Raw genomic sequence first — 13728 nt, 5'->3', positions numbered from 1 at the left:
AAAAAGCAACAAGGAGGACAAGACCTGGCTATTACTAGGAATAAAGGAATACTCAAACAGAAAAGCAATGGGGATGCACCCAGCCTAGTCACAAATACTTGGGAGCAACCATCTGGGAAACATGAGGAACTTACTGGGATTAGGTCCCTGAAATAGGGCACAACTGGTTGATATTCTGAAGAAGAAAGTGTAATAAAATTCATTGATTCAAAAAATAATAATAATAAAATAAAATAGAAAAAGAGAAAATAAAGATGAAAATAATACTGAATAAAAACAAGCACATAACGAGCTCAGTTTACAGATGAATAATCTTTCCAAGCAGCCCTAAGGAATAAAAGAACTCAGTATAACTGAGGAGATTATATTTCAGGAAGAGCAGCAATTTATCTTAACATGGGAAAAAATAAAACACCTTCAGGTGGCTGTACTATGAACTCTGATGACCTGAGCAACAAAGACATTGACATGGAGAGAGAGAATGAGGGGCAGATAGGACACGAATACAGGCAAACAGACAAGATTATCATACAATGTTGGGACGAGATATCAAAAAGATTGAAAATTCCATCCAGTGAAATACCTGTAAGGCAAAATACAGCTTAAAATATCCACTTTTCCTTGACCTCTTTTTTACTTTTACATTAAAAATAGAAAGAGAAACAGAAAGCTTTGGAAATGCTTACCTTTGTCCTAGACTGAACTTGCTCTTTACAGATGAGGCATTTTTTCACCCGTGGTGAGCACAGAGAACACGTGGCAATATGTCCACACGGGCCGAACAGAGTGTCTCTCTTCATGTCTGAACACACCATACATTCTTCTAAGGTTTCAGAGTCATTGTTGATCATAGACGGACTTCGGGAACCAACTTGACCACTACAAAGAAACCTTGCAGTCAGACTTTTTTTTTTGAACTCATACTGCACATCAATTAGCTGCTTATCTGTATGTCCCTATACATTCAAGCATCAGTGTATATCATAACACAATCCCAACTATATTTTCCAAAGCGTACAGTTGACACAAGTGTGAGGTCTCGTGCTCAGATTAGACATTCTTTAGAAACAGACCACAGAAATTGGAATAGCATCTTGTAAATGCAAAAAAAAACCAAAACCTTCCCTCCCATCTCATGAGTTTATTTTTTAACAGAGTAATAACACCCTATAGATTCAGAACTGCACACCACACCACCTAGAAATATACTGAATATACTCGTAATACTTTCCAAACGGCAGACTTGTAAAAGAAGCCCCCAACTCCTGAAGTGACCTCACCCTGCATCTGTGTCCTATGCTGCAGCTCACCCAGCAGAGGGAGCATGGGTTAAATGTAAACAGCTCAGTCCTACAACGCTCACAAGCCCATAAAAGGTGGCAAGAAATAAGAACAGCCACGGTGATGAGGCTGAGACAGACAAAAAGACTCTGCAGAAAATTAAGCACTTTACGTGCTAGGGCAACATCAACAAGAACAGTCTCTCTTTGTGACATTTTGAAAGTACGTTTTTCATTTGCATGCACTGACTTTTGAGCAGAGTTAAGGATAAGAATCATGTAAGCCAGTGACAGGAATACAACTAGGACGAGTAGCAAGCTGTAACTTTTCACACTAGGTGCACTTGATGACATTTTGGTGAAATTATAATTCCTTGCTTCTGAGGTGCCAGGCCTAACCCCTCCTTTTCTTTTTGCAAAGTCATGCAGCCATTCAGCCTGACAGGTACTCAAGAGGTACTCCATGCATCCCAGGGTCAGCCCTGAATTCACGCTATTCTGGGTTTTTCTCCATTCCAGTCCTCAAAATTTGCCCAGAAAGATTTCACAGCCTTTGTGGGCAACCAGTCCCGGTGCTCAGTTATTCTTTCAGTGATGTCCCCCCACCTCTTTTCTGAAGTCGGAGTTTTACCAACCTCCAGCTGCACTTTGCCACCTCCCTCCCTCCCATATGAACAAGCTTTGTGCTGTGCTTCTAGGCCCTGGTACTGTAATCTTCACCCTAACTAAATGTAATAACCAGTGTTTTTTACTTCCCAACACATCAAAATCCTTGCAAATCAAGCTTCAGGAAAACAAAAACAAAACACTACCCTGGTGACATCTAGTCCAATTCTCTAAAATCGCTACAACCCATTCCTGCTTAGAAAGAGCCACTTCAAAGTAACCAAACCCCAAATCTATTCAGTCTCCCTCCTTCCCAATAAAATTCCTCACAGCCTGGTCAGATACCTGGTTTTCCTTTAATTACAAACCTCGGCTTTTCCAAACGCACTGGTATAATGCCTGCAGCAAATCCTCAGCACAGGAGGTGAGTGAGAACAGTAAGCAAGCCCTACTCAGACCCAGCTACCACAAGACAGGAGTGCAACCCACCGTGGGCTGGTACCAGCCAGAGGAGGAGCAAGGCCTGGGAATGAGGCACAGTTCAAACTTCAGAGTGTGAAACTCTTGTAAGACTTCATAGGTTTCAAGGAAGGTACATGTAGACAGTATTCAATGTATCACAGAATACAAAGAATTGAGTGAAAGCCAAGAAAAAGCTTGTATGTTTTAACACTATAGGTAACAAAAGCACGATGTTTTAAATGCATCAGTTGATCTACAGAAAACAGAGATTCAGAAACGGGGTATTTTATTAATATACATACCTGACTTTTTCTTTGTGGCATTTAGCCAGCGCTTTGCAGAGGCTGGGATCAGGGCAGAGATCGAGAGGAGACTGCCCCTTCTTATTACGAATGCTGAGGTCAGCTCCGTTGGCTGCCAGGAAGCAGGCAATGGATGCTGCACTCTTCTTCTCCGCTCCCTGAGTGCCAAGTCCCATTATTAACTGAAAGACAACAAATACGTAAGCAACTTGAGAGACTCTCTACAGTTACGAGCAGTCTGGCCAAAGGAAAGCACGAGCACATACACACACACACGTACGAATCTGAAAGCCCACGGAAGCGACTCTAGAACTAAAAGCAAAACTACCGTATGGTTGCTTAATTCTGTACTCAATTTTCCTTTAAGGAACTACGATTCTGCAAGGAATAGTTCTCCTATTGAAGCACTCCATCTCCTGCACGCTGCACACACTCGTCAAGGGGCTGTCCTACTACACAAGCGTTAAAGGGCATAGTCCCACTGGGTCTACACTGAAAATACAGCCAAAGCACGCTAAAATTGCTGAGTACACATGAGAAGCTACCACCACTGCACCTGGACGGAAAACACAGCTGGGCAGAGAAGTGAACACACTTTTAGTAGCCTAGTGAGTAATGCACCTGCCCAAGACAGACTTAATTTTAGCTGTCTTCTCAGCATGGAGGGATTTAAAGTCACCTACCTGTCCCTAATCATGTAACACTCCTTCACCCTTTCACAGCTACTACTGTATCTGTCTATTTTCTGAACTAGTGTAACTATTATGCACGATCCGCAGGGCCAGCCAGAAAAACAAAGAGAGAAGGCTCACTCCCACAGCCCCACAATGACAGGATTCACCTACTCTGGAGTATTCTGGGCCTTCTCCCAGCACCTTTTTGCACTAAAGCTTGATCAGATAAAATGCAGAAGTGTAATGCAGACTACATATCGTGTGAAACTGCTGGCACCACCAAGAGTCCCTCAGCAAACCAACACAGGACTGTTATTCAAAGGAGCAGCCTGGGCACAGCTGGCACAGATTCAATTCAAGGAGTTTTAAGTGCTGAATTCCGGAGTCACAAAGGCTTCGACACTGGGAGAGAGGCAGGATTTTGTACACACCTCACTCCCACTAATTGATTTAAGTACCCAACTTGACCGATTTACATTATTCTATCCCACTTCTGTTTTGTGCAGTCTATCCCTGTACCTCTCCTTCTAAAAGCTGGGTGTCAAGTACCACCCTTAAAAAAATTAATGATTATTACCCTAGACAAAATGATTTTTTGTGTTTAGAGAACTAGGTGTGCTATTTTAGATGCTGCAGCATATAGGAATAAATTTCAAATACCAGATACCTGTCCCATAACCAAAGGTTGCATACCTTTGAGTCTGTACCATGAAGAAAACAGTCTTCAAAACCTCTCTAGTTACTTCTCCTAGCCCTCAGAGGTGACTTGTGAAGAACAAAGCTGGGTTTGGGCCCATACCTTGCAGCATGTGAAGTATGCCTTAGAATTCTCTCCCTTGCCTTGATTATCTGCAAGATTATCTTTGCCATCATACAGCCATCCAGTTTTAGGAAAGCAATTTAAAAAAAATAAAAATCAATCTACAATTCCTTCTAACTGGATTTTTTTATATAAACAAATGTTAACTAAGTGCTACAAGACTCTTGAAGGTTGCTTCACGAGTTCATGGATACTCGTGGTCCAGCACACTTTCCTATGATCAAATAAAAACTGCATAGCTTGAAAGATTTCATAACAAGGCAAACAGTAAGTTACAGAGAGAAATTGGTTTGCGGTGTTCAGATCACGAAACCAGTTTTGTTTAGAAATTCAGCCCGTTTCTCTGCACTTCAGTTACAGCATTAGCTGAAGTGAAGCACAGACTTTATCTACAATCTGTCTGCCTTAGGTCCTGTCTGTAATCCAGCTGTGGCAGCACAACGCCCAGTGAAAGCCGATTTGCTCTGAGGTTGGCAGAGCAGACGTTCTTTGAAGGCATGCCTGCAACCAATTTGCTCTAGTCCTCTCTTAGTTCCTGGGACACGAGTTCTCTTACCATCCACACTTGCACCTCATGGGCTCTGAGCTGTTCCAGAATGAAACAACTATTGTTGTTTCTCCAAGAGGAAAATCAAACACAGCTACCAGGATATTTTGCTTCACTCGGTATGGGCATACACTACGCCAAGACTGGCTCCTCCACCTGGAACAGTCACCAACATCATTCAAGAAAATCTCGAGTCCTAAAATACCTCTGCATGCTGTATGCTTTAAAATCATCAAGACAATATCAGAACACATGACACTTGGTAGTTTGAAACATTTCAGGCACACAGAATAGAGAAAAAAACAACAAAAGCAAAAACAGACATTATGTCTTCGGGCCAGTATAGCTGCAGCAAGTCTCCTCTGGAGGAGGCTAGGTCAGAAATGTATCAGCACAAGCCAGTCCCAGCCCATCCACCCGCAGGAAAAAGTCTCTTCCTGGCATAATCCACACAAACACTAATTATTGTCTGCGTTATTTTAACTACTGACCCCTCAACCAGTACGTGACCTGACTGACTTCCATCAGAGTTCCTTTAGTTTAAACTAGCATTTATGCAGTGGCTACATTTTAGATCTTAGAAGTGTTTTAAGGGTCCAGAAGATGCCTGTATTAAAATACATGACATCATATAAGGCCGTGGAATTATATGTTTATTTAGAATAAAAAGTGTCAGAGGCTAAGGAACACTGCATCTGTAATAAAGGAACTGAAATGACTTCTTTTATGGTGTTGGGGATTGGACTTCAGAAAAGTTCTCCTCCTCCCAACTGTACAACCTTCATAAAGAATATGTTAATAAAATACACTTATTATTCATATTGACGCCTAAAGTCGGTAGGGCTATCTGTACTGCCAACTGTCGACAACATGCATTTTAAATAGTCTGTCTTAACAAAATAGCAACTGAACAAAACTGACAAAAATTGCTTCAGTTATTACAACAGCTTAATACTGACATTCACAAGGAACTACTAGAATCAATACTAAAGAATTCATTCCATAAAATTCCACTTATTTCATAAGTTCCCAGTATCAGTAAAGTATGTTTTGTATTTAAAGGAAAAAGTAACAACGGGTAGGTTTTCAACGACGTTGCTGTTAAACATGAAACAGCTTACTAACAAACAAAATAAAAAATCCAAAATATAAAATCCCACAAGTGAAATTTTATTTCAGTTGAAAATACTGAAAAAGAATAACTGTTGAAGTGCTATACTACAATGATGCACCCTAGGGCTCAGCAGGTTGGTATCTTAAAGACAACAGTTGTTGTCTTTAAATTACCAACCAAAGTGAAACCAAAAATGTAAATTTGTTTAAACCAATACAGCTCAAATGAAACTACAAGAAAACAGCATGGAGAAGAAAACAAAAACTAAACCGTCTTTTTCTCTGAAAGATAAAACTAAAAAAAAAAAATTTTAAGGTGAAAACCACACGTCTTGTACTAAAAAACTCAAAACACAACTCATCCAGTTTCGTTGTGGGTATCACTAAGATAGACAGGCAACTGAGAAACTGATGTATGAAATGCTGGATCTGAGAAAGAGCACTTGCTTCCTGTTCATTCATTTCAAAATTAAATACATGCACACAAAGGATTTTGACGAGTCTCACAGAGTCCATTTCAGATCATGGAAACACATCTGAGCTGCAATTGGTTTCTTCCCGTCCCTTGAAAGGACACAGGTATTTTTTTATATATGGCGGCCGTACTTAGGCCGGTGTATGTCAGTGAAATGAAGAAGCTAATTTGAAAAATATTTGTTGTACAGTCGAATTACTGTTCTGAACAAAGACTTTTCAATCAAGTTGTTTTGGAATGAAATGCTGCAACTATCACATATAGTTAAAATTAGAAAAAAGTATTATGATATTGGTAACAAATGACTCAGCCAATCTGATTCCCTGTTACGCTGCACATCTTCACTATTTACAGGAAAAATGCTGTTTGCTTTCCACAATTCAAGTCACTCCATAATTTTCCTTTTCCTATCAGCAAAACTATAAAATTCATCTTTGCACATACTCTTTGGACAGCTTTTCAGGTGTGAGCACTTTTTTTTTTTAGTAAAAAGATTTTGACCTTCATTAATGGGAGTTTGACTATTTCCTTACTATAGCACCATTTCTGAAATTAACTCTGTCAGGAAGATACTTAACAAATCAACATGCAAAGATTAAGAATGCTTTGTTCTAACAGAAGAAGCTTTTAGAAGGTTAGAGAAGCAGCTAAACAATTAAAGCTACGAAGTCATGCAAGATGCTGAACCACAGAAAACATAATTTTAGTCTTATTTCGTACTGTATTACTGTACATTTGATTTTTGGCAGCCATACGCGTTTGCTATGAAAGAGTGCTGCAGAACTATTTTGAACCCATATTTTTCTTTAACAAAGGCAGAGACTAAATGTTAAAAACTCCTTAAAAAAAATCTGCCTACGCTGCAATGTAATGCGGGATATACTTTAACTTATGCTGCCAAAAAACAGTTCAACAGTACAGAAACTATATAAGCTACAATAATAAAGAGACAAATGCATAGAAAAAAAAAGGAATAAATAAATGCATTTTATTTACTGTGTTCTTTGATGGCTCCCAAGCAGTATCTACCTTGCCCACATCTTGCATGTCTTGGAGTTGGCGGAGCTGCGACAGGGTGTGGTGCCTCAGGGCTTCATGCAGGGGAGTATCCCCATCTTTATCCTGAATATCCAGCTTAGCACCTGCACGGACTAAGAGCTGCAAAGAGAGAGAACTCCATTTTAAAAACCAAAAAACAGCTACTCATTCCATTTAAAAATTAATTTCAATGAAGTATTTGGTTTAGGATGCACCAAAGGGTTATATGCACTTAGGGTCCAAAAGGTTTATATATATATATATCTTGCTACATTTCACAGTTGAGTTTATTTAAATTTATTTCTCTTGCTTCAAGCTCAGCCTTCAACTGAAGCCTTTACCTCTTCCAAACATCAGCTTTATTTCAGCAGAAGCCTTGCGCATGGCTGAGTGAGAGACAGATGCATTTTACAGGATTCCTTCTACCTTTAACTCTTACAAGAGAGCCTACAATGCAATCTATTCGAGTAACGTATCAGAAACGGAACAAAATGGGCAAAACTTTAGATATGCATATATTCCGCAATAATAGGTTTCAATGACCTCAAAGATCACCACCTTCACACCATGCTGAACTTTACAACTTAATGTATAATAACCTGCTAATGTACAGTATCCTCAATTAACAAAGTAGTTGAGCACATACTTAGGTTTATCCTTACGCAGCAGAAGACACCGAAACCACTATTACACACCATCTTTGAACGCTTTGGAAAGTACTGAACTGTAAGACTCATCTTTAAGGCTAAAATTAGCCATGCCCCCTACGACATACGTTCCAGTTCATATGATATGAAGCAAGCCTAAGGCTGCATAGGCCCTCCCATTCATGCTGCACTTGCACCCAGCTCTCCCCTGATTTGATGCACCAGAACTTTCTTAAATATGCTGTCACACAAAACAGCCAACACATGCTGACAAATAACAATGCCCTTAAAAAAAAAAATCTCGTTGGTGCTATTCAGAAACCCACAGATAGCAGCAGCTGATGTTTTAACTTTAGTTTTGAACTTTTGCTACTCTGCAGAACTCTGAATTGCATTGGAGACAAAAAGCACGGCCTAGAAACAGGAATATACAAAGGGTAATCTCCCTCTTTAGAAACAGCCTGCTTGCAAGGATTTCAGCCTCTCCGAATCAAAGGATCTCAGACTCTAGAAAAGGCTAAAATTAAAATACCTCAAAAGGAATTCAGAACTTCTATGTCAAGGAAATGCCTGTCTGTAATTGATTGCAGCTTATCATTTCCCCCCAACCCTTTCTTCCACAGCTGAAAGCAAAAAAAAACCAAACAGCTGAAACTCACAACAGTCCTCTGGACATCTTACACTCTCTAAATGGACTTACTCTGACCCAATTTTTCTTACGCTCACATCCTGTCTGCCACTAGCCATGTTCTGTTTCAGAGTTTCTCCTGGAAACAGTAGCATGTTATGAAAATTTCCCTGTCACTGCTATGGGTTTCTAGTAATCCCTCTGAAGAAAATCTAAGAGAAAACTCTTTTCAGAGCAACCTGGAATCCCTGTCTACCACGGAAATTCAAGGCCTTTGCAGAAGTTAAAAATAATAATAATAAAGACCAAAAAAAATTAAAATTAAAAAAATCCCCCTTTGTCATGACTGCAGAGCTTTCAAAAGAACCCTGCTACCTTTGACCACTATTCCACAGATGCCTGAGGGTACAACCCAACCCTGGAAAGTACCCAATAGGAATTAAATTTGAAATATAGGAGCCAACATGTTCTTTGCATGGCTGCATGAGTTATTTTAGGACTTCTCAAAGCTAATCCAGCTCTGAAGTAGGGCTGCTCTATAGGGTCGTTCACGTAAACATTCTTGGATGTAAGTATGTCAACCCAATCCATATACCAGCACTCCAACGTGCCTACCTTCCTGTCATCCGCTACGTTGGTATTATGTTCCCAGGTGCCCTGTCAGTTCCCGAAGGGCACAAGAGCTCACCAAATAAATATAGCTGCAGAAAGGCTTGCAGAATGCAAGTGACTCTCCGAAACCATTCTTTGGTAGCAAGTGGTTCCAGATATAGGGCCGTATCACATGTTTCACTGTAATGGGATCACATCCATCAACCCGTGGAGATGGAGAAACCTTACAGCAAAATAATGCCAGACAGAGCCACCGACACAGCTCTGCACCGGGGGCACAATTCTCTCTAAGCCCGAGTAAAAATAATTTTTTAATATGGGATGATTCTCACAACACTAACACAAAAGCTACACAGAGGGCCCGGGCCAGGCTGATGGATTCACTTATAGCAAACATTTCCTACAGCACTGAGCACTCTCTCCAAGCCTCAACAGCCCACTCCATGCCAGAATGGGCAAGCTGTGCTGGACTCCAGCTTCCCATGCCATCAACAGTTTTGTTAAATTATTTTTTTTTTTGTTAAAAGTATTAAACTTTTGCAATCATGTGCGCAAGAACAGAAATTGCATTACTTTCACTGCTGATTTTATTACTGCTTATAGCTCTCCTAAGCTAAGAACAGGGAAAGCTACACACTCAGGAGTGAAACTGATAAAAATGGTATCTCACCTAGTTAGTTTGCGAAAGCCATGAGCAAAAATAATTACTCATCAAAAATGCTATTCTGAGGTCCCATTACAAGACCATAAAGCTCAGACAAATTATAGAAGAACACACAGAAGATCCCCCTCACTCAACAAGAAGGGATGCCGGAATTAGCAGCCACAGAGAGGAGACCATAATATATATATACAAAAATTTAGCATTCCTGAAATTTCCTTCCTATTGCCTTCTGACCTTCTGTACTGTTGGTGGGTTTCCACATTTATCAGAATTAATCATACAAACATTCAATAGCTGTAACACGCTGCTAAACCTTTTTTTTTTTTTTTTTTTTTTAAGTTCATGAAGCATCTGTGTCTTAACAGCTACACTCAGCTTGAACAAAGCACCATTCATCTTATGGCTGACTGCAGCAAGATACTTACCCTAACAATTTGCGTGTGCTGTCGTTCAACGGCAAGGTGCAGAGCAGTTTGCTGGTTTACGTTCTGGATATCCAGGTTAGCATTGCCCTGAAAGATATTCAGAGCATTAGACCATTACCATCCCAGCAATTCGTCTACAGGCAAGGCAGTCGATTAAAGCACCGAATAAAACCCTCACTATGATTCCCACTTTGAATACTTGAGAGCAGTAGTGATTAGCTACTTTAATTACTCTCTGTTCAGACGCTGATCTCTTGAATCAAACCAGGTATCAAACTGTCCAGTCTCCCTGCACTACTAGGCCATTGTAATGATCTCAAAAGCAAGTTTGACCTTTACAGCTCACCACACGGCCTTCCCTGCTCCACTGCTTCTGCACTGCGATTGCAGGCAGCAGCAGCAACCTATTTTCACATCAGATGGTTAATTGAAGTGGGACACTTAAATCCTCCTGAGAAAAGAGCCCTACCTGATGCACCAGAAGTTCAGCCACTTCCACGTGGTTATTGAGAGCTGCCAGATGCAAGGCAGTGTAACCATCATCTTTTTTCTCATCAACAATCCACGGTCGTGGCAACTTGGACAGCAATACACGCATTGCACTGAAATAAATAAGCAGAGACGGCATAAGTGCATTTGTGAAGGATTTGCTGAATGACAACGGGACAATAGCAAAAGCAGTATTCATTTGCAGAACTACAAAGCAGCAGTGACAGAAATAACATTAGCCATTTCTCAAAAAAGAGAAAAGTGGATGAAAAGTTGTACCAACAGTTCCAAAGTCTAAAAATTTCATGTTCAGTTCCTTCCAGAAGAAGTACGCAAACAAACCAGCCAATCACCCTGCGCCAAAAATTACCCTAAATATTACTCACAAAGATTCTGAAACATAGAAGCCAGAAATGCTTCTCCCTGAAAATCTTCATGGCAAACTTTACTTAATTATTTAAGAAACAAGTTTCATTACACATTGGTTTTCTTGAAAATCATTACTTTATGAATTGATGCTATTGTCCCTAACAGTTAAGTCTTTCTATTTCTAGGATAAAACTGAAGCAAGATCTTTTAGGAACAGAAGAAATGAATGCTGAAACTGTAAAGTGAGATTAGTGGAACACAGGAATTTCAGTAACTGACAGTAGCCGAGTTTAAGAAACCATGGCAGTGTCCAGTAGTCTACCCCACTTCTCTATGTGTTTACCAAGACACCTACCAAGGGAAGTGGATTTATGGCGAAAAGCAACCTGATTACTGTAGTATTAAAGCAGGCTAAAATCCATGAAATGCAAAGAAGGCAGCGAAAAAGGCATTAATAACGCAACGCAAGATGAACAAATTGGTCTATCTTGTATTCTCTCAGAAACACACTTTTCTCAAGCTCACCTGTCTTTGCCTAGCTTTTGGAATAGGCAGGTAACCAAACTTGATTCCCTTATCGTTTTGTATTTGTAAACAGTACACGTAGCTCCCTTACGGCCGTTGCTCAGAGAAGAACAAAAAACCAGAAACTGCTATAATCTTGTTCTAGAAAACCTCTTCTATCAACCTGATCTTTCCCTTCTGTTGAAGCAAGGTGTGATTCACAGGAGAAACAGAGGTTCTCCACAAAATTTAAACTTTAAAATCCAATACTAGCCAACACAAGTGGAAGCACTGAATTACAAGCCGCCTTGCAATGTAGGTACCATAACTGAATCAAACGGTTCTTCATTAGCCACCTGATATTCCGAAGGCAGAGTTTCAATAAATATTCTCACAAAGCGAGCCTTTTACTCAAAAAATATTTGCAGCGGATAACAATAAGCCATCTGCCCTTGTAAGCAATAACTTAGCTCCTGATTCATTCCACTGACCGGTTGCCTTGAACATCCACATGGCATAAATGCTACTCACTCCTCAGCTCTGTCTTAACATAAGCCAACGAGTTCCCCGTAAAACAAGCAAAAAGCTGCGGTTCTGGCATGGTTCACTCCAACGAGCAGAAATAAGAGTCCCCAAGGTAGCCTGCTGTATCGTTAAGAACATGCACTCCTTCCTCTGCACTACTGGAGCTAACAACATTGGCTTCTTAAGCGTCTCCCTGTGTTCTCCTGATCCTGCAGAGCGCACTAGACAAACCCTGTTTCACCCTCCTCACACCAAAACTGTGGCTTTTCTCCCGATTCAAAGTGTACAAAGTAACCACCATGAAGTATAACTGCATCTTCTGGCCCCAGGCCCCGAGGAGACTGATGACCAACTGCTGCGCTGCGTGTCCACCGCCAGTGTGCTCTGCAGGGTTGTCCTCTGCAAAACCACAACATCTTCACCAGGAACCAAATGCATTTGGCTGTCTGCGGGTCACCTCCATCTTCTCAGACCTCAGCACAAGCACGGCTTTCTCGAGGTAAGCGCACAATTTAAAAGAAACAGTTCTCCATCTCTTGATTTTTTGTTTTCCTGGCAGAACTAAGCTTCTTGCTTCCTCACAGTCTACATCACTTAACACAGCAAAGACCACAATGCTTAACAGGCCGTACACTGCTCAGCTTCTGTTCATCACACCTTCTGCAGGTTCTGTCGCATGCTAGGAGAAAAAGCTAGAATATTTGAAAAAACAACACAAATTCTTTCAAAGACTGAGGATTTGAAGATTTGAAGACAACTGCAGCTACATCTTGAGGAACGCTATGGCAAGGCACAACACCCAGAGAAGCGTTTCTCTAAATATAGCCAGCCTGTCTCCAAAGTAGTTCTGGTCACTGAACAAGGAACAGTTTAGCCATCCCAGCTTACGTTTTATGTCCTTGTCTTCCGTAAGGAAATGAGGAAACTGCCAACTCCACGGATCTAAAGCAAACTAAAATAATACTTAATGTACATTCACGTACTTTAACAGATGCATTGGGAAGTGAGCGTGCTTCAGAAACATTACTGTTGCTATTTCTTTAACACCTCATCTCTAAGAGAAAATTAAGAAATTAATGTAGCAATTTTATATACTATGAAAAATACCACTCATCCTAATATTTGCAAGAGCACTAGCCTCAGCAGTTCTGTTTTCACATCTTTTCCCACTTAGTTTGCTGTCAAACACCAGCAAGACTTTCTTCTGAAAATCATCTGTAAAATATTTGGGGGCTAAAACAGTATCTTATATAAATGAGATGCCTGGTATGTTTTTGGATGCTTTTAAAATGCTTTATTCCTACTGAAAAAAAAAAACCAACAACAAACAAACAAAGAAAAAACAGTAGGACCAACAAAACAACCAACCTCTATGCAAAACAGAAACTTACATTACTTCTCACCGTGAAGCATCAGAGGGCCAGTAACTAATACTCAGTTTCTTCTGCCTGTGCAAGTCAGAGACCACACTTCCCTCTCTACCAGACCTCACTAACTTACTGGACAGCAGGATGGAAGGATGGTCTTATGGACACGACACCTTAAAAT

General features: G+C 40.4%; 1 protein-coding gene across 3 annotated transcripts in view; it reads right to left on the bottom strand.

Annotated features, from left to right (window-relative positions):
- Positions 1 to 13728, bottom strand: part of MIB1 (MIB E3 ubiquitin protein ligase 1) — an 81007-nt gene that overhangs the window by 13624 nt on the left and 53655 nt on the right. For 2 of the 3 annotated variants that reach the window (XM_048057925.2, XM_048057926.2), the window contains exons 13-17: positions 10763 to 10895; positions 10294 to 10380; positions 7276 to 7437; positions 2651 to 2832; positions 687 to 879 (exon numbers count right to left, since the gene is read on the bottom strand). In XM_048057925.2, coding sequence (XP_047913882.1) covers positions 687 to 879; positions 2651 to 2832; positions 7276 to 7437; positions 10294 to 10380; positions 10763 to 10895 — 757 coding nt within the window. The remainder of the gene's footprint in view (positions 1 to 686; positions 880 to 2650; positions 2833 to 7275; positions 7438 to 10293; positions 10381 to 10762; positions 10896 to 13728) is intronic. The other variant, XM_048057927.2, reaches the window with a different exon arrangement.

Source organism: Anser cygnoides, chromosome 2, assembly GCF_040182565.1.
Source record: "Anser cygnoides isolate HZ-2024a breed goose chromosome 2, Taihu_goose_T2T_genome, whole genome shotgun sequence".
Taxonomy (NCBI): Eukaryota; Metazoa; Chordata; class Aves; order Anseriformes; family Anatidae; genus Anser; species Anser cygnoides.
The sequence above is the reverse complement of the archived record's forward strand: the minus strand, read 5'-3'. Positions and strand labels throughout refer to the sequence as shown.